The following is a 21,630-nucleotide window of genomic DNA, read 5'->3' as shown; positions in this document are numbered from 1 at the left end:
GCAGGTAGCCCACTGTGAACTTTGGACTGGGCCACATTCCAAACATTCTGGGATGGGCCACTTTCATTTGTAAAGTAAATACTTAAGCTTCTATAGAATTGTTTAACTTGGCATAAATCAATCATCTTAGGATTAAAAAGTTTTATAGAATATGTCAGTCACAGATTAGGTTATCCTTTGTTATGGGATTTTAAGATTATCATATGAAAAGGGTTTAAAGGCAATCATTGATTAAGTTTTCATGCATTAAGGTTTCTGGGGGGTGGGGGACACCCCTCCCACATCTGACTTTGTGTATAAAAGACCCGTTGTAATTCCCAATAACACAAATCACTTCTACACTAGACTGGAGTCCAATCTCTTTCTCTCTCTCTCTCTCTCTCTCTCTCTCTCTCTCTCTCTCTCTTTCTTCTTCCCCCTAATCACCAATGCCGTCTCCACCTTTGGGGTACCCTGAACCCAGCTGGAGTTGGTCTCCGGCATTCAGGTGTTTGCACATCAGAGATATTTTATATGCTCTAATGAAGTCCCCAAGGGATTCTTCTATATCTATGGTTTTCAGTGGGGCAATTTTGCCCCCAGGAGGCATTGGGCAGTGTCTAGAGACATTTTGGTTGTCACAGCTGGGGGTGAGTAGGGAAGGGTACTGACATCTAGCAGTTAGAAGCCAGGATGCTTGCTGGACATCCTCCAGGGCACTGGGCATCCTTTCACAGAAAGACTCGTCTGGCTCCATATGTCCATTGTGTTGAGATTGAGAAGCTCTGCTCTTGACGAATTTAACCTTGCAGAAGTGTGCTGCTAGGGAAGGCCTGGATTCTGACGTCAGTCTGGTGCTATGGGTAGATGATGGGGCTTCCCTAGAAGCCCATGGAGGGGAGCACAGTGAAGGAAAGGGTGTGATCCCCCAGACCTGAGGACAGTAGGGGATGGGGCAAACAACATGGGAATTGAGCTCTAAGGACTCTTCTCTGGCCTGGGGAAGAGACAGGAGAACAAACAGCATTCTGAGGACTAAACCTGGGTTTTTTCTCTTATCCAAATTCCTAAGAGGCTTCAACAGTCATGGCCTGGGACTAACCAGACAGGATTTTATTACACTGTGTACTAAAGTTTGTTTTCCAACCTGACTCTAGCATAATATCACATAGCAAATAAATAAGGAAATCAAAGTATTTTATGACTCTGCAAAAGCCACTTAAAAAAAAAAAAAGCCAGGCAACCCCTTTGGGTCCCCTTCCACTGTGGGAGCTTTTCTGTGCTCTCAATAAATCCTGCTTTCTCACTTAGAAAAAAAAATCCATAAAAAAAGTCTTGGAGTTTCTTGGGGACTTCCAGACTCTGGGAGCCTTGTAAGACACTTTTCTCCCTGAAGTCTGTCACATACAAGACTTCATCCTCATATCAACATACCTGGAGTCTTCTGCTCCTTATCTTAACAAAGTATCTCCTCTACTGATTCCTCAAATTCCTTAGATAGGAACTACAAATTACCAGTCAAGAAATCTTTGAATCCATCTATGACCTAAAAGCCCCTGCTTGGAAATGTCCCTCTTTCCTGGGTCAAACCAATGAAAATCTTACATGTTTTGATTTATGGTTTCTCATAACTTCTGCCTTCTTAAAACGTATATAACCAAGCCACTGTTCAATCACAGCGGGCAATCATTCTCAGTACCTCCCAAGGATGGGTGTTCCCCGACTTAAGTCCTCAAATTTGGTTCAAACTTATTGTCAAAATATTCTACAGCATTTGGCATCTTTTCATCAACAGTATGCAGTTACGAATAGTGAGAACTGTGGAAAGGAATGAAAGTTAAAAGTGCGCACTTGTCTTTGCAGACCTTATGAATATTTTACTCCCTAGTGTCATGAAACGTGGTTGCAGCTGGATAAAGTAGTTCATAAAGTCAGTGTAGGAGTAAGTTACTCTGTTGAACTACAAAGGGTCTCAAAAACCACTCTTCCCCTCCTGAGTTCGGAATGAATTCTGACATCAGAGAGAAGATTGAAGCCATTGGAAAAGCCTCAAGTCTATCACCAACGAAGTTATCTGAGAAGGTGGCTTTTGTCTCTAGGCAAGGTCTTCCTGACACTGAGCTCTAGTGGGAGAAGGAAGCGTCTCCCAGTCACAGGTGTGCTGGACATGGCATGAAACGTGTGGCACAGAGAAACAGAACTCAGCACTTGCTCCCGTGGGTGGCTGAGGTTGAGGAGGAAGAGGAAGAGGAGTGGTGTAGGCTTGGTTCTCCTTCCAGCTAACCAATCTCATCCTGTTGCCCTTTCTCTTGTGAGGTAGGTGTGTTGCAAGTGGTAGTGATGGAAAATGGAGACCTGGAGAGGGAAGACAGAGCCTGGAGGTGCTGTGTTAGTAGAGTTCTCACAGCACAGGAGAACAAACATGGGAGGAAGACCATCCAGCCCACCTTGCAAACGTTGTTGGTTTGCGCTAAGTCACAGCTTTGGGGAAAAGGTACCAGATGACGATCAAGCCCCTCCTTCTTGTCGTGAGAACAGAGGGGAATGAGATAAAGGGAGAGCCGATCAGAAGATGAAATCCCTGCCACAGATGGAAATGTGAAGGTGCACAGTCTTTACTTTCAAAATTCTTCCCAAATAAGCAACTGAAGTTAGGCGCCTTAAAGGTGACAAGTCATGTCCAAAATGCTCGTGTCATTTGTTTTGAGGAAGGAAGAAACTGTAAAAATCCTGTCGAAGAATAAGAATGGGAGATGGAAGGCCAGACTTCACCACCATGCAATATAGCCATATGCTCTTGGACTACTTAAATTTATACAAAAAAAAAAAAAGATGGAGACACAGACATTCTGCTTCCTTCCTTTAAAATCTGACAATACCCCTTGCCATAAACCCCAAATATTTCTTTTTTTTTTTCAATTTTTGATTCAGATTCTCACTGTGTCCCTGAGGCTGGAGTGCAGTGGTATGATCACGACGATCACAGCTCATGACAACCTCGACCTCCTGGGCACAGGTGATCTTCCACCTCAGCAACCTGAGCAGAGTAGCTGAGACTATAGGTATGCACCACCACACTCAGCGTAATTGTTTAGTAGAGAAGAGGTTTTGCTATACTGCCCAGGCTAGCCACGAACTCCTGAGCTCAAGCATTCCTCCTGCTTCAACTTCCCAAAGTCCTGGGATTACAGGCATGAGCCTCCATGCCCAGCCACCAAATATTTATTTTTAAAAGCCTAATGTGGAGTGTATATTCCATATTGTTTGTGGATAAGGGGAGATTGGGAGACAAACATTTTTCCACATCTTTATTCTTTTCGTCTAATGTTCACTCCATGGTAAAGGAGTTTGAAGATCTATCCTGCCATGTGATCTGCCCTCAGTTACTTCTGCAGGGAAGCAACCCTCTGCCTCATTTCTCACATTTCAAATATTTTCTCCCTAAGCTTCTGATGCTGAATAATTTTCGCACATCCCTGACAGAACCTGTTCTGATGCTGAACATCCTGACCTGACCCATGACTTCTCCAACAAGCGCTCTCTTTTCTAATTGCCTACTGTTTGCCGCCAAGTCATATGCCTACCAGGTACTCCATCCTTTCTCTCTCAAGTCTGGCAATCTCCATTATTTGGTGATTCGTTTGTGTGCTGTCAGGGCTCTGGCACAAAACCACTCGTATCTCACATTTCTAGAAACTGGATCAAAGCAATTTTGTTTCTATGATGCAGAGTGAATGAATTCGTTTGGAATAGCAATTCCAGTGGATATACTTTTTAAAAATACATATATGTTTAGGCCATTTATATTCCCTAAAATCTTCCCTTGGGCAATTATTTTGGAGGATGTCAAAGGTAAATATCCTGGCTTAAAAAATAAATTAGAATATTATAGGTCTGCAAGAGACGGGGATTTTAGAGCTCAAGGGCTCACCAGATTCAGGATTTTAATTGCCTTATCTCTGGAGCCATAAAGATAATGATTGTTGGCAGTCAGAGTTGCTAGGTCACCGTTATCTGCGTCAGCTACAGAGGCATAGCTATGTAATTCCTTGCAAGGGTGTGCACTTCACATCAGTGCTCACATTCCCCATCAATGCACATTTGATTGCGTGGACTTAGGAAATTGCTCTAAAGATTTAAATATTTTAATTACGTACTGTAAATTATTCCATATCAGCCATGACAGAAACCCAGGGCTAGTGAAGCAGCTAATGTATTCCTAAATAGAGCATTTTCACAATGGGAAGATGGCGTCCTTCTGGACTATTCTTTTAAATATTCATGAATTTTTCTTGATAGGAAAGACCACAAGGGCTTAGCACAGGAGAAAAACATTCATCGTCTTCCCCATATAAAGACTTCCATAGTAGATCATATCATATTTTTACCTCCGTTTTCTCCCACTTTTATTATGGATATTTTGGACTTCCAAAAACAATCAATTACTCACCACGCAATCCTTTACCATTGTTGTCTGGAATCTAGTCTGAAGAGGACGAGGGTTGAGGGATAGAGGTCAAGATAACCTTTTGCTGACTTAAGACCAGCTCAGCACTTGTGTCCTAAGCAGCATTTTCTTCTTTTGTGAAGGGATGTGAAAGTTTGTATCTTATCTTTTAATTTCGTTTATGTGTGTATTTTAGTTATTTTCTATTGCTTCGAGGCATACAGACTCATTAAAATGATTTTTCATACTTGGGGGAATAGGGTATCATCTAAAGTGCTAAAAAGTTCATGTTGGCCAGGTACAGTGACTCAAGCTTGTAATTCTAGCACTTTGTGGGGTCAAAGTGAGAGGATTGCCTGAACCCACAGGTTCAAGAACAGCCTGGGCAACTTGGCGAGACTACATCTCTACAATAAAAATAAAAAAATTAACTGGGCATGGTAGTGCATGCCTGTAGTTCTGGCTACTTGGAAGGCTGAAGTGGAAGGATCGCTGGAACCCAGCAGTTCGTAGCTGGGGTGACTGGTGGTCGTGAGCATGCCATCGCACTCCAGCCTGGGTGACGGAGTGAGACTCCAACTCAAAAAAACAAAACAAAACAACACAAAAGTTAATGTCTAGGGCTCAGCTATCCTGGCGTCCTGCCGACTCTGGAGGTTCTTGGATTTTCCCATTTATTGCTGTTGGGGCAACTGGTCTTGGATAGAGGGGCTAGCAGGCAGGAGAAGTAGGGAAGACCATGAGAGGTCAGCTCTTAGAGCCAAGGGTTCCGTGTTTTATACCATCAGTATCAATTTGCGGCTCTAGGTTTCTTTCCCTCTCTCACCTGCCCTCATAATCTAATTCTTATGGCATTTCCATTTCATATCATTTTTATGTCTCTTATTCCTCTGATAACTGCCTTATGGCACATTTATTTTTCCATTTTATTTTGCATCAAAGAATCTCCTTGTCCCAGCTTGGCCATCAATCCTGTGTCACACTACACGTCACCTGTGGGCCTATCACCTGTTCTTGAGGGAAACACCCAGTCATCTACAGAAGGAATGGCACGTGATCCATGTTGCATGAGCTGGACTTAACAATGGTTGTAGATGTGATGGATTTTTAAGACATATATTGTTCAGTAAAGATGAATAATTTGGGGTGAATTAATTTTTTTTAATAGTGTCTTTGAGAAAGGCATTTTAATCTGATTGTAGAATTTAAGGGCCCTAAGTCCCAGATTTATCTTGTTGTAGAGGGATTGTCATCTAACATCACTCAGTGGAGTGGGGGATAAGGGATAACTCAGTGGTAACAGTCCCAAAGAACCTGGAATCAGGGAGGGCTACCTCTCCAGATGGCTCCATTCCAAATAATAGAGTCCCTCTCTTTATCAGTGATGTACTTCACTTAAATCTTTGCAACAGGGAGAATGATAAGGAAGCAGTTGAATTAAGTTTAACATCTCCCTTCTCTTGTTCCCACTCTGGGAGAAAGGATGCGATCTCTCCACATCCAAAAGAAATTTTGTGTTTCCAGCTAATGAAGATGGAATATGTTGACCTTTAAGGAGAAGGAGATGGAGATGAATCTTTGATGAGGAAGAAGTTGTGAACATGATACAGTTCTACCCCCAGAGAACTCAGTCTACGAAGATGACAGACAAGCAAACAAAAATGTATGCTGTAAGTGCTATGAGTGCAATCAGAGGTCTGCACAGGGTCCCAGAGAGAGCTTTTGATCTGGGTATACAGTCCAGACTGGGGGCAGGGGAAGGTTTCTTGGAAGAGTGAGTTTTAGCTAACTGTTGGTAGCAATGGAGTGAAAACACCAGCAGATATAGCAGTTATAAGATAGAGGAGGGAGTAGATGCGTTCCAGGCAGAGGGAACAAAGGCAAGGAGGCAAGATGAATTCTGGGAGAATCAAGTCTATTATTTTTACTTTCATGTTAGGAGCTTCCTTAAATCAGTGTAAAGACCCTTTGTGATCTGACATTTATCACTGCACCACATGAGCTGCATAACACTCTCCAGACACACTGGGGTCTCCCAGAGGACAGACCCTGGCAGACGCACACTCCCACCAAAAAGTGGGTTTCCCAAAAGTCTTCCGGATTTGATATGCCATCCCAGGAAGAAATGGAGTGGGAGAAGAGAGGCTTGAATGAACTGAGCGCCTCTTAAGTTTGCCTGAAGAGACCGAGAAATTAATCAATTAATCGTGTTTACCCAGAAATGGCCTGATTTCCCTTGGTGAAAGGGAAGCTTGAAATACAATTAAGTTCTATTTAGAATAATTAACTTTTTCCACACCTTACTATGTGATGTATAAAATTTGTACCCACAATATAAGCTTTTCATAAACCAAAAAAATCATTTAAAAATGTATTTGAATCTCAAGTTACTTATCAACAGACTCAATGAATTCGACTGAAGAACTCAAAACAAAAAGAGACCCCTCATTTAAAAACAGACACCTACAGAGCTAAAGTGACTTGTAGATCGTAGAGTAGATAAGAAGCTAATAACTCACCAGAATTTTCAGATTACATTTTCTTCCATCAATCTTAGAAGTCAAGAATGTTTACTTAGGTTTTTAAGAGAGAGAAAACAAGTCTTAAAATGAGCTAAATTGGGCAACCCCTTCGGGTCTCTTCCTACTGTGGGAGATTTTTCTGTCCTCTCAATAAATCCTGTTTTCAAAAAAAAAAAGCTAAATAATCAATAATAATAAGAGTAAGATGATAGAGAAACTTGAGTAAAAAAGTGAGAAGATAGATAACCACAGTCAGTTCAGTTCAGTGCCATTATGGACCGTGTAAAACACCAGTGGATAGATTCAGATCTTCCATCATACTGTTTCTATTTAGTTTCTCAAGAACATCAAACATATCCTGTGGTTATAAAAACAATGGAGTTAAATACTTTTGCCCCCAAATAAATGTTTCAACAGCACTTTCTTAAAGTAAGTATTTTACTATATCTCTTTAATCCTGTGTCAGATGTTCTTTGCCATTGTGAAATTTTGCCCTTGGACTTTATTGCATGTATGTATGTATGTGCACGTGGGTATATATGTTTTGAATTAGAAGACCTTTGAGGTATGTGGTTCTATTCTGCACTTCTCTGCTCATAATGCCCATAATTCAGTGGTTTGGAAATTGGTGGTAAAAGAAAAAAATGAGTGCAATTCAATCATATTCTCCACTGCCTTTCATTATAAAACGAAATAAAATATGAACTAGAAGAGAACAAAGTGTTTTATTCCAAGGGATGATAATCACACTTTAAGATAATAACAAACATACACTCCATTTAAATTAGAACACTTCTTTGATAAGACAATCATACTCAAGCAAAGATACAAGGTACAGATACACTGAAAATTTAGTGTTTATTTTAATATTTGACATTTACTTCTGTTATTGGTACAAGACGGATGAAGAGAGTAAGGCATTACTCTTACAATGTAAGACTTCACCTCTAGCTCAGGGAAATACTAGTAGAAGCTCGTTTCTCCCCCCAAAAAGAAACTTTAAAATCTAATTATATTTAATGAGTTTATTCTATAAGAAAAATCTATTTTAGTGCATATTATTTATTACAAATGTCTTAGACTGAGATCTTCTGTGAGACAGACTTTTAAAAGACCCAAGCCACGGCTTTATTTCTGTTTTTGAAATTTTAAGCAAATGTTTTTAATCACACCTGATTTTTTTTTTTTCCAAAATGCAAACTTGGTGACTTAAGGGTTACATATAATGACAGTTTATTTTCCCATCGTTTCTGAATGTTAGCCAGAAAGTGAGAAGAAAATAGACCCTGGATTGTTAAAAACAGTGGTCAAAATATTTGCTTTGTCAACATTTAATAAATCTGTATGATGCATCAAAAAGTTTTACTTTACACAGAGTTGTAAGAATGTTCATTATCTTATTTCTAAATATTATTGTAAACCCAAATCTAGTCTGAATTACAAAAAAGACACAAAATCTCACTATGTTTTCTAGTGCACTCTGGTATAATTAGAGAGTAAACACGTTATTAACCCTTTCCGAGGACAAGTTTAGTAATATCTTCTCATGTAAAATTCTGTTTTGTTATTACTTGCAAATACAGTATACTCTGAACCTTTGTTCTGAATAAAAAAGAATTAGAAACACTGCTATTAAGGACTATACATACAGGCTGAAAATTTTAGGTTTCTAAATGTGCTAAGTGGCACCCTCTGTTTAAAAATTCCACAGTTGAAGCAGTTTTTTCATCTTCTATTTTTTTATAGGCTTGAACTGACCTGAAGACCCCTGGAACGTGACCCAGTGCCTTTTTCTCAATTAAAGATGGAGTTCTTTTTCTTCAATCCAGATATCTCTAGCAATTGACGGTTTTGAAATGGAAGAAAGCTGGAGGAATATATATAAAAGCACTGATGACAGACCTTCAGAGGTTACCCATGAGAAGGAGTAGTTCTTAAAATAGCCTCCACAGGCATAGAATGTTCTAAACGTCTCAGGATAAGAGGGCAGCATTGACCTTTCGTCCCATTAGTTTCTGTATCCACTTACTGTGGAGAAATGGCTTGTGAGTTCTTTGCAAAGAGGAGAGAGATTTATCTTTGTGAATCAGTCACTGTAATGACAAGTGCACATTCAACCTAGTGAATTTCCTGAATGAGTGTCATCTTGATTTCAAAAAGTATATCTGTTGCTCTTTTATAAACCATACTCATATTCTATGTCAGTATTAAAACAAAGATAACCAATTACAGTAGCCAATATTAAAAAGTTAACCCATTATTTGAAGAATATAGGCCTTTCAAAATATAACATGAAGAATTTTAGTAAGAGTTTTATTTTTTCCAATTTAAAAAGAAATATAAAATGGAGACTTTCTTACTTTTTTCCCCTAAATCAACAATAGGATGCACTGGAATAGCTAAAAACATATAGATATTACAAATATACTGTGCTCCAAAGACAATAAAATGCATAACACAATAGTACTAATATGCTTAAAATGAAAATTGATATTTCACTGCTTCCCTGGGTGATCGCATGCCACTTTTACCCTATCTTTAGCATATTTTAATATTAAATATTCATTAGGCAAGTAAAGTAGAAATGTTTGATTTTTCAAGGGATTTAGAATTATTTTACTGCTTTATCGATACTGTAAGAAATTCTGCAGTAATGTTGGCAGCGGGAGCTGGGAGATAAGGTGCAATCTTGGTCTTCCTATGCAGTTTCGGATACAGAGTCGGCAAAGCTGGCAAAGAGAGCTTGGGGTAGCTACAAGAAGACGTGAAAGTATTTAATTAAAATAGAAAAGAATTTCGCATGTTGTAAGATCCATGAAAAATAAAAACATAAAAACCTGTGATGCTTTGTAGTAAACTAGGATGGCTTGACTGCTGCTCTAGGGAAATTTACATAAGCATTTATATTGTTTCTATTTATGAGATTGTATAATGGAGGTGTATTCCATATATGTTCTTTAAATCATTATAATCTTCAGGCTTATGAAATTATTGTTGCATTTAAAGCCTCCGAAACAAATTCTGCTTTTTTGAAAGGGATATACATCAAAAGCCCTGAGAAGTGGAATGTACTAAAGGGGAAACTTAAAAATTACATATTTCTCCTCAAATTAGGTCTCATATTTAAGGGAAAAGAAATATTAGTTCCTAGACTGGGCTTAAGAAATTCTGTTTTAGAAAAAAAAGTTTTACATGTGAAAATATCCTCTGACTGTAGTTATACAACATGGCATAGAAAGTACATGCCCTTGTAAAATGGAACATGTTTCCAAATATAAATGAGCAGATATCATATCAAGACTGCATTGTCAAAACAAATTGGATATATTTAAGACTGGATTTTATATATAATTCAGACTAGATTTGGGTCTATCATGATATTTAGAAATAAGAATGTTGATGATCTTATTTCTAAATATCATGATAGGCCCAAATCTAGTCTGAATTACAAAAAACACACAAAATTTTACTATGTTTTCTAGTGAATTCAAGTTCAGTTAAAGCTGAAGACAATAAATACAGTATTAACCCTTGCAAAGGACTAACTGAGTAATAACTTCTTTAATACAACAATCCCTTTGGTTATTACTTGAAAACATAATATACTCTGAACCTGAGCTTTGCGTAAAAAAGAATTAGAAAAATTTCAAAGTAATAATATGATAGTTTAGACAAGATTTTAAAAGACAATTAAAAGCATCATGATAATTGTTTTTATAGATAGAGCCTACATTAAAAAATGATCTACTTCAGGCTGGGCACAGTGACTCATGCCTGTAACCAAGTTGGGAGGCAAAGACGGGAGGATTGCTTGAGCCCAGGAGTTCAAGACCAACTTGGGCAACACCGAGAGACTTCAACTTTACAAAAAATAGATATACATATATATAAAAAAAATTAGACAGGGGTGGTCGTGTGCACCTACAATCCCAGCTACTCGGGAGGCTGAGACGGGAGGATTGCCTGACCCTAGGAAGTCGTGGCTGCAGTGAGCTGTGATCATGCCGCTGGACTCCAACCTGGGAGACAGAGTGAGACCCAGACTCAAAATAAATAAATAAATAAAAATCTACTTTTACAAAAACATTCCAAATGGTATGCCATTATTTCTTCACAGGCCAACAAAAAAAATCTTTCAATTTCATCCACTGTAGGCAGACCTATTTTTGTGCTTACAAGCCTCCATGTGTATTCTTCCTACCTTCACGCTGAAGCAGTATTCGCTCAACCACACTGCTCGACGTAGCTACATCCACAGGTCGCAGAAGCTCTGTGTTTTTGGCATTGATATCTGCTCCGAATTCTAGCAGTAAGTTTACAATTTCTGTACTGGGTTGCTGGGCAGCAGCATGTAATGGAGTATCCCAATATTTGCCTTTCTGCACATCAGCACCTACATGGAAACAGGAAGGGATGATAAACAGACATAACATGTGTTAGCTGAATCTGTTCCATCAGTGCAAGAAGGAAAAGGAAGGCATTTGAGAAAGAGTATAAAGGTGACCCTGGCTCTATCTGGAAGGAGTTATTTCTTTATAGTTATATATTTATGCTAATATATACTCATATATAATATATACATACTTATATCTATACAGAGGGTGCCCAAGGAAGAAAAAAGCTGTATTAAAATTGTAATGCTCAATAAGATGAATACATGTGTGACTTCTGCAATGACAAGAAGTGGTCAAAGTGGTTACCATCGGTGTCCAGACACTTCTGATCATGGCAGACATCTCTTACAATGTGTATACATTTTTTTGGCACCCCTGTCTCATATATACATGTATAAAATCTTAAAAGTGAGCATATCAGAATGGGGGTGCACACATTTGTTATATTGTTTGCCTATACTCTTCTGTATGCTTGAAAGATCTTATAATTTTAAAAAATTTAAAATTTTTAAATGATTCCACAAGTGATCATATTAACTACTAATATAACTGTATTAACTAATATTATAAACATTGCCTGATTATATCTATTTTTCACTGTAGTCAATAGTCCTTAGGATTATTCAAGAGCTTATTGCTTGTGTTTTTAAAATTTATTTTAAGGCAGTGGAGCACTTTGGTTTTCTTGGAAAACTCATGAATATGTGAGCTATTTAGGTAAAACACATGTAGATTTTCCTATCACTTTTCACTCATGTAGTTTAAGTCAATACCTATATAAAGGCACAGAGATGCTTAAGTAGAAAGGCACGCCAATGCTCCGTGAAGGGAAATTCTTTTAAAAATTCTTACATTAAAAAAACCCCCATATGTAAAATTACCTTTTGCATAGTTATTTTATCTTAATGCAAGGCTTGGTACATGCATGTGCCAAAAATAAATGCTGTTTAGTATTGTTAAAAATAACAATCCCATTTTCCAGTACCAAAATGGTTACACCGCCAAGAAACGTCCACCAATAAAAAGGCATAAGTTCTTTTCAATTCTGTTGTCTGATACTATCTGTAAAACGAATGATGTCTTTAAGAAGCAGCAGCCTGCTGGGCTCGGTGGCTCAGCCTGTAATCCCGCGCCTTGGGAGGTCGAGGTGAGTGGATTGCCTGAGCCTGAGGGTTCAAGACCCGCCTGGGCAACTTGGCGAGACCTCATCGCTACAATAAATCAGAAATTAGCCGGGCGTGGTAGCGCACGCCTGTAGTTCCAGCTACTTGGAAGGCTGAGGCGGAAGGATCGCCGGAGCACAGCAGGTCGAGGCTGCGGTGGCTGGGAGCAGCCACTGCACTCCAGTCTGGGTGACAGAGTGAGACTCCAACTAAAAAAAAAAAAAAAGCAGCAGCAGCAGCCCAGGCGTGCTGATTCTCATCTCTACTCCCAGCATTTTGGGAGGCCTGGGTGAGAGGATTGCCTGAGACCACAAGCTCGAGACCAGCCTGGGCAACTTGGTGAGACCTCATCGCTACAATAAATCAAGAAAAATGAGCCGAGCTTGGTGGCACATGTCTGTAATTCCAGCTACTTGGAAGGCTGAGGTTGGAGGATCACCTGAGCCCAGCAGGTCAATGCTGCAGTGGCCGTGAGCAGTGGCAACAGAGTGGGACTCTGGCTAAAAAAATAAAAAAGAAGCAGCACATTTTAAGAGTCCTTTTATGACCCTCCTGGTACTTTCAAATTTAATACATGTAACTATTTTCAATATTTTTGAACAAATATAAAATGTTTAGTGCAAAAATTATATGCCATGGCAAGATGTTTATAGAGAAAGCATAAGCTTTGTTGGTTATGCCAATTTTATGGAAGAAAACTCTTGGAAAATAGCAATCAATCTACAGTTACTAACAGTACTTTTCCCATATTTTTAAAAACCCAAGATAAAATGTTTGATTGAAGGAAAAAATATTTCTAGCAAACTAAAGAAAGGCTATAAAGCATAAACTTTACTGGTCATATCAAATTTACCAGAGACCATAGTCAGAAAATAACAATCTGTCAATGGCTATTAACAGAACTCACGTTTGAGATTCTTACTAGGTATCATTGGTATGAAATAATAGATTGAGACCCTCCTTGTAAGAAGTGTCTAACTTAGCTAAGATAATGTGAGTAGCACCTATGGGGGTTGCTAAAATTATATGTCAGTGTATATCACGGTCAAATGACTGCCAAAAACAATAAAAAGCATAGAAACCTATTCACTAATTGTACATATATTCCAAGCACCTATCACATGAAGGGGGAAGAACCATGCTAAAGGAAAGAGATGATGAAGAAAGGAGTTCCCAGTCCTATGGTAGGAGAGACCATTGTGGTCTGAATGGGTCAGGAATGTTCCTAAGGGTGCTAAAGCTGACCTTGAAGAACTGGTTTGTTTTGGGTAAGTGGAAAAAGGTAAAAAGTCTTTTTAAATGGGTAAGTGGAAAAAGGTACAAAGTCTTTTTAAAGCATGACAGCAAGTACACAGTCTAAGAAATGACATAAGTTTTTGTGATTGGTAGAAGATCAGGTTGCTCAGTTACTGTCTCTGATATTTCTTGTGATGCATGTTTTTACAGATATATCCATACTTGGAAACATTATTTTCAACTTTGAGGATCATAATTCTATGACCTTTTATAAGTAGGGTTTTCAGACTCCATTACATACCCAAATGTCTACCAATGCTGCATGTGCAAAATACAGAGACTACGTGTTCATTTGTGAGCTATGAAGTGGACTTACCAAGAATGGGGTTCTTTTTTTACTGGTTCTATACTTATGTGTGAAAATGCTTACAACAAGAACATTTCTTAGCAGCAAGATCTAACTTTTAAAGAAGCTTATTTAGAGAAATAAATAATTTCTTGTGTGTATGGACAGGACGGAAGATGTTTGAAAGGAAAATACCAGCATAAAGAAGCTTCCAGATGCAATGGAATTGCTGTGACATACAAGCTACATAGAGAGGCGTTCCCAAATGAGGAATGTCTTGGTCAACATCTATGCCCCAGGATATGAGGATGTCCAGACATTCATGATGACCTGCCAACACAGAGCACAGGTGAGTTTACTTTTACCCAGCTGCCATCTCCCCATGCATACCCTATCCCATGCTTTCCCCTGAAGCGCCATTTGTTGAAAGACAAATGGAGCACTGCATGTTGCTGGAAGAACTTTCTCCCCCTGTCACTTAATCCCAGAACTCAGTTACCTTTACTGGCGGCCTCATGGGTGGGAGATGGAAGACATGACTCCAGTTGGGCTTTGGCCCCATATTCCAGAAGAAGCTCGGTGCAGCTGGCACTGCCTTGGGAGCAGGCATTGAATAACGGAGTGACACCATCTATTGTGACTGCATTTACCTAAACCAAACCAAGATATTTAAGAGTAAGGTTAATAAGGAATACGTGATGAACCAACATAGTTGTGCATTTTCCAAAGGTATGCCATCTGTTAATAGGAATACTTGAGAAAATGTGTGCAGTAAATATGACATAGTCTACTTAGCTCTTATACATCAATAAGGAAAGCTTTAAATCTTCAAGAGATAAATAGAAATAGAATGTAATCAATACAGCTCATGGAAATGGGCATATAATTAGTGAAAATCATGAAAAAATATACACTCAATTATAAGCAAAAACTAATTCAGTAATTAAGTACCTTTCAATAAGGAAAACCATGAAGAAAAAAATGTGATGGTGATAAATGTCGTGATGAAACCACATTGCTGGCTTACGCTGGTAAAGTTGGTCATTCTATTTCTGAGATTTTTATCTAAAGAAAACCATCCAAAAGATGGGCAAATGTTATAGGCACAAAGATGTTCATCTACTGCTATTTAGAGTCATGACAGCAGGAAATAACCTCAAGAGTATTCTATATTATCATGCAGCACGCTACCCGTGTGCGCCATGATTGGAAATCTCCTTTTTAGAGTGCAATGAAAGGCTGAGGCAATTCGAGGACTTTATTTTTATTCTGCTATTTTTGAAAAGTAGTGAGAAAGAAGAAAAGAAAAGCAAAATGAGAACTCTGATTCTCTCAGTCAGGAGGTGTGAAATTGTTATTGGTTTTTAGAGGTACTTACGTTAGCTCCTGCTTCTAGAAGCATCCTGGCGCATGCCACGTGATCTCCAAGACAGGCCTCGTGCAGTGGGGTGACATGGTCTATGGTTACTGCATTTACATTGTAACCCTAAACGTGACATAAAGAATGTTTAAAGGTCAGCAAAATGTTACATGAAATCATCTCCATAGAGGTCATTAAAGAGTGATATTTTATTTATTTATTTATTTATTTGAGTCATGGTCTCACTCTGTCCCCCAGGCTAGAATGCAGTGGCGTGATCACAGCTCACCACAGACTCGACCTCCTGGACTCAGGTGATCCTCTCACCCCAGCCTCTCAAGTAGCTGGGACTGCATGTGTGCCACCATGCTCAGTTCATATTTTTTAATTTTTAAAAATTATTTTGTAATTTTTTTTTTTTTTTTTGTAGAGACGTGGTTTCAATATGTTGTCCAGGCTAGTCATGAAGTCCTAGGCTCAAGCAATCTACCCACCTCTCAAAGTGCTGGGATTACAGGCTTGGGCCACCACACCTGGCCAAGAGTGATATATTTTAAAGATCAAAGAATCTCAGGCATATCAGTTTCCCTCGTGGCCACCGCAGCCTCAACCTGCTGGGCTCAGGCAATCCTTCCACCTCAGCCTTCCAGATAGCTGGAACTACAGGTGCATGCTGCTATGTCTGGCTAATGTTTCTTGATTTATTGTAGAGATGAGGTTTCATAAGGTGTCCAGGCTGGTCTTGAACCCCTGGGCTTAGGCAATCCTCTCGCCTCTGCCTCCCAAAGTACAGGGATGACAGGCATGAAGCACTGCACCCGGCCACTAAAGGCTATTTATAGTCTGGACCACTTGCTCTCATTGAGACTATAAAACTATCGATCAGCTCAGACTGGGGGAAAAAATATTCTGTATTAGTGTACATGATTTGGGGAATTTTTGTTGCTAAATAGTTATGATGAAGTTTATGCCAGTGGTTAAGAACTCTGACTGCTAAAGTCAGTTAGATTTGGGATTGAAGCCTGGTGCCACCATGCAGTCACCATTTCAATTTGGACAAATGCCTTAACCTCTACATTTTGAGGGTTATCATGAGAATTAAATGAAAAGATACAGGTAAAGCAGTTATTATTACAATGCCTAGCATATAGAAAATGTTAGATTTTATTTTATTATTAATCAAAGTAAACATTTTAAAGTTATATTCTAATGAAGCTCATAATATCAGACTAAAATAATTAGACATTATTAGAATGAGAAATTCCTTCCCTTCTTGATACCTTTGGCATTTCATTATCTAATGAGTATCATTCGAAGCACTATAATGGGAAGAAATTCAAGGCCAAATCCTTGGGACACCACAGATTGCCATAATCTGTAACACCAAAATAGACACGAAGGATTTTACAATAAAGGTAAGACAATAGGTGTTCACTCCAAATTGTTGTCTCTAACACATGCAGTGTTTAAGATCCTTTCATTATCCTTGCAAAGATTTCAAGATGGCTAGCCAGCAATCAGATGTAAAGAGCTAATTCCACACTGCCACCCGCTAGAAGGAGCAGATGACAGAAGCATCAAGAAGGTCAAGATTCCCTTTCACATCAGGCTTTGGGGGGAGATTCTTGCTCTTATTGGCGGAACTGTCAGTGATAGGAGACACACTGAGAAATATCGTAAGCCTGACTCTTCACTGAAGAGTTGCAGGAGTCTTTCTAAGGAATTCCCTTTTAGGAATTACTGATCTTTTGACCAGGATTTCCCCCCCCCCCCCCATCAAGTGATGAGCACAACAAAATAGATGCACAGTTATCACAGGACAGGAAGGCCCTAGGGGAGTGTCTTGTCCTACACATCTTCATTTTCTGGATGAGAAAAAGAAGACTCAGAAAGATTGAAGTTTACCTCAAATGCCATCCCGGGATTCAAGTCTCCTGAGATCCAGACAGTGCTATTTAGAAGGGATAGCACAGCCTTTTCTTTTTTACAACCATCTGAGAACATGCCTTTCTCCTGGATATCGGGAAACACTAGAGCACTGACTTCCAGATCAGGGAAGCCACATCAGAAGCTTTAAAAAACATGCACAGGCCTGAGCCAGAGTGCTTTCCATCTCAACAAGGATTTGTGCTTTTCATTTTTCCTCTGGTGAGTCTCATGAGCAGGCAGGTGCAGAAATAACTGTCCCATTGCTTTTGTAGGCAAAGTATTACAGATCCCCATAAAAAGGATTGTTTTGGCATCTTGTCTGATTATCCCTTTTTTGGATATTGTATTACTAAACTAAGTCTGTAATTAGCTGCACACATTGTGCAGAGTTAAGTATATTTGGAAAGCTTAATAAATAATACATAAATCCAATGTCTGCTAGCTTAACTGTCTAGTAATGAATATACTGTGTGAGAATTCTAAAATACGAAGACATACGATGAGACCAAAATGTTTACAAAGAAGTTTCAAAGATAAATCAGAAACTATTGCTCTGCCTGACATGCATTAAAGTAAAAAGAGCAGTAGTAAAATATGAAAAATAAAAATATTATTTTGGGATTGACTTATTTTGACAATGTGCTATGCCCAGGGAAGGTGGGCATATTTTAAGCCATATGTAGCATATTACCTGTGATAATAATGTTCTCAGAGCTAGAAGACGACCTTGACTTGCTGCTTCATGTAATGGGGTTCGATCTGCCCAGGAACCTGTCAAGAAAGAAAGAAGACAGAAATCTATGAGTCAAAGTGAATCCTAATAGACACGATCAATTTCTATGTAATATAAATTATTCATACTCGGTGTTCAATAAGGTGACCCAGGTACTTATACCACATACTAGGAAATTGTATTCTTTTTTTTTTTTTTTTGAGTTGGAGTCTCACTCTCTCCCCCAGACTGGAGTGCAGTGGCCACTCCCGGCCACCGCAGCCTCGACCTGCTGGGCTCCGGCAATCCTTCCGCCTCAGACTTCCAAGTAGCTGGAATTACAGGCATGCGCTACCACGCACGGCTGATTTTTGATTTATTGTAGAGATGAGGTCTCGCCAAGTTGCCCAGGCGGGTCTCGAACCTGCAGGCTCAGGCAATTCACCTACCTCAGCCTCCCAAGGTGCAGGATTACAGGCTGAGCCACCGAGCCCAGCTGAAAATTGTCTTCTGATCTGATGAACCCAGCTAGGCAGTGTCCAAATCCAGCGAGCCATAAGGCATGTTTTGATGCTGACTTGCAGCAGACTCATTGGTGCCTTTTGAGTTACCTGCACTCACTATCCCCTCTAGGGACCCACTAACAAAATTTTTGCTTCTTGATTTTATGCTCCGCTAGCCCTTAATGTCTTTTTTAAAATCTTTTTTGAGTTGGAGTCTCACTCTGTCGCCCAAGCTTGTGTGCAGCAGCATGATCATAGTACACTGCAGCCTCGACCTTCTGGACTAAGGCAATTCTTCCGCCTCAGCCTCCCAAGTAGCTGGGGCTATAGGTGCATGCCACCATGCCTGGCTAGTTTTTTTGATTTTTTTTTTTTTTTTTTTTTTTTGGTAGAGACAAGATCTCAATGTGTTGCCCAGGCTGGTCTCGAACTCTTGGGTTCAAGCAATCTTCTCACCTTGGCCTCTCAAAGTGCTGGAATTACAGACATGAGCCACTGCACTCGTCCTGGCCCAAAGGTCTTAATTCTAGAAGGATGAATACTTCCACCAGGAGATGCAACAATGATTCTATCGAAATGGAAGTTAAGATGCCACCTGGTCTCTTTGAGTCGACAGACTAAAAAGGGAGATATGGTATTAGTTTGAGTGATAGATCTAGTTCACCCAGGGGAAATTGGACTATTACTCCTAGATGGAGCTAACGAAGAGTGTGTTTGGAGTGCAGGAGTTTCCTTAGGGCGTCTTGGTATCACCATTTCCTGCAAATAGGATCAATGAAAAAATTATAACAACCCAATCCAGGAAGGACTGCAAATTGTCTAGCAGGAATGGATCAGCCTGCCAGGGAAAGAATCACAACTAGCTGAGGTGTTTGCTGAAGGTGAAGGGGATACAAAATGGGGAGTAGAAGAAGGTGGTTATAAATACTAGCTACGACCATGTGGACAGATGATACAGAAACAGCACCGTCGTTGTCATGAGTATCACTTCCTTATTTTGTTCACGTGTGTATACGCATATATTAAGCAAGTTCATCTTTATTTTCATTTCTCTCCTATTCTTTTATCGTGTTTACATAAGATGTATTGTCATAATGATTATATTTAAGTATTATCAACTTTACATCATAGTATTAAATTATGGACTATCAGGAGGAGAGTAAGCATCATCCAAGGACTTCGCCTCTTCTTTGGGTGAAGAGATTAGTTCATTTTCCATTATACACAAGATAGTTGGATTATGTTAGGTGGAACCATTTCTGGGTTATTATATTTATTTGGAGGTTAAGTATGGTTTAAGGAGATGTATCTGAGTGCCAAGTTGAGAAGGGGTGGACTTGTGATGGTTAATTTTAGGCGTCAACTTGACTGGATTAAGAAATAACTGGAGAACTGGTAAAGGGTTACTTCCGGGTGTGTCTCTGAGGGTGCTTTCAGGGGAGATTGTGAGTGGGTGGACTGGGTGCAGCAGATCTGCCCTCAACGTGGGCCTGGATAGATCCAAAAAAGGAAAGAAAATGGTTTTTTCTCTCTCTCTTTAGCTCTCCTAGAATTGTGATTCTCCTCCTGCCTGTGGACATCAGAGTTCCACCAGAATCTTTCTGGTCTAGAGATTCTAAGACTTATACCAGTGGCCCCTGGACTATCAGGCCTTTGGCCTCTGACAGGGAATTGCACCATTGGCTTCCCTGGTTCTGAGACTCTTGTACTTTGACTGAGTTATGCTGCCACATCCCAGGGTCTCCTGCCTTTCATGGGACTTCTCAGCCTCCATAACCATGTGAGCCAATTCCCCAAATAAATCCTCTCTCATATCTATCATCTATCTATCCATCTATCTATTCTGTCTCTCTGGATAATCCTAAAAAAACCATCAAAGAAGAGGAGGTTTTAAGGTCATCAGATTAACCACCAAAGAAATTATTTCATGCTTTTTCAAACAGAACTTTCCACTCTCCACACCCCCAATTTTTTTTTTTTTAAGCAGGGATAGCTGCCAGAACACCCATCTCTCCACACGCCCAGGCCTTCTGCCACTTCCTCTGCCCTGCACCCCAGCCTGTCTCGGTCCTGAGGTGTAGGGGGCTGCAACCCATTGCCAAGGAGGGTGAGCAGCTGAGCCTGAAATGTGGAATTGGCACTGCTTCCAGACCCACACTCCATAGTGTTGACTATTGCAGTGTCCTGGTGATTAAGCATTCTGTTGCCTGTTGCTATAAAATGGATATCATCATCATTTTAGAAAAGACCTCTGAGGCAGCTAATTACCTCCTCTGCAGCAAAAATCACTCTGCATAAGCCAAAAATGCAAAAGAAAGGAGGAGGGTATGGTCATGGAGGTCACTCTAGGGGCCTCAGTTCTGGAGTCAGACATTTTGACTTTCCAAATTAATTCACGACTTCTAGATTTCAGTTCTACAACTTTAAAATAGAAATAATAATTGTAATACTCAAAGACATGTTGTGAGAAGCTAAAGAAGATAATAAACATTATGCTTAGATTAGTATTATGCACACAGTGTACACTAGGCAACATTGGCTATTATGACCATTACTCGTAAATCAACAGGGAGACCCTGCCTCCCTTTTTGCTTAGGATTTACATCTCCAATAAAATCCTACAACGTCACTAGTTAAAAAAGGTTTGATTGACCAATGATACCTGTCATCTGCACCACACTCTTGGGGTTGTGAAAAACTGACTTAGTGATAACATGATTATCTAAAAAGAAATAAGAAACATTTAGGCAATCCTCACCATATGCCAGGTCCTGCCCTAATCACCAGGCATAAATGTACTTGCTTCAATCCTCAGGCTGATCCTTTAAGGAAAGTACCACCGTTATCCCTATTTTCCGGATGAGGAAACCGAGACATGCAGAGGTTAAGTAACTTTCCCAAGGCCACAAAGCCAGAAAGGGGTGAAAGAAACCACTTAGCACCAGAGACAGCATGTTTAACTCAGCGCAATCCTGCCACAAAAAAAACAAAGCAGGTGGTATCACATTACCAGACTTCAAACTTTACTATAAAACTACA

The 21,630-nt window shown here is 39.6% G+C and overlaps 1 protein-coding gene across 1 annotated transcript in view; it reads right to left on the bottom strand.

Moving 5' to 3' along the window:
- Positions 1 to 9,320: 9,320 nt before the first annotated feature.
- The window catches only part of ASB5 (ankyrin repeat and SOCS box containing 5), a 58,845-nt gene continuing 46,535 nt past the window's right edge, over positions 9,321 to 21,630 (bottom strand). Inside the window, exons 2-7 of the mRNA XM_008053582.2 lie at positions 18,068 to 18,147; positions 15,466 to 15,573; positions 14,587 to 14,737; positions 14,283 to 14,417; positions 11,150 to 11,341; positions 9,321 to 9,700 (exon numbers count right to left, since the gene is read on the bottom strand). Of these exons, the coding sequence (XP_008051773.1) occupies positions 9,573 to 9,700; positions 11,150 to 11,341; positions 14,283 to 14,417; positions 14,587 to 14,737; positions 15,466 to 15,573; positions 18,068 to 18,147 (794 nt within the window). The 3' untranslated portion in view covers positions 9,321 to 9,572. The remainder of the gene's footprint in view (positions 9,701 to 11,149; positions 11,342 to 14,282; positions 14,418 to 14,586; positions 14,738 to 15,465; positions 15,574 to 18,067; positions 18,148 to 21,630) is intronic.

This window comes from Carlito syrichta, unplaced genomic scaffold, assembly GCF_000164805.1.
Source record: "Carlito syrichta isolate Samal-C Ts95f unplaced genomic scaffold, Tarsius_syrichta-2.0.1 Scaffold288314, whole genome shotgun sequence".
Taxonomy (NCBI): Eukaryota; Metazoa; Chordata; class Mammalia; order Primates; family Tarsiidae; genus Carlito; species Carlito syrichta.
The sequence above is the reverse complement of the archived record's forward strand: the minus strand, read 5'-3'. Positions and strand labels throughout refer to the sequence as shown.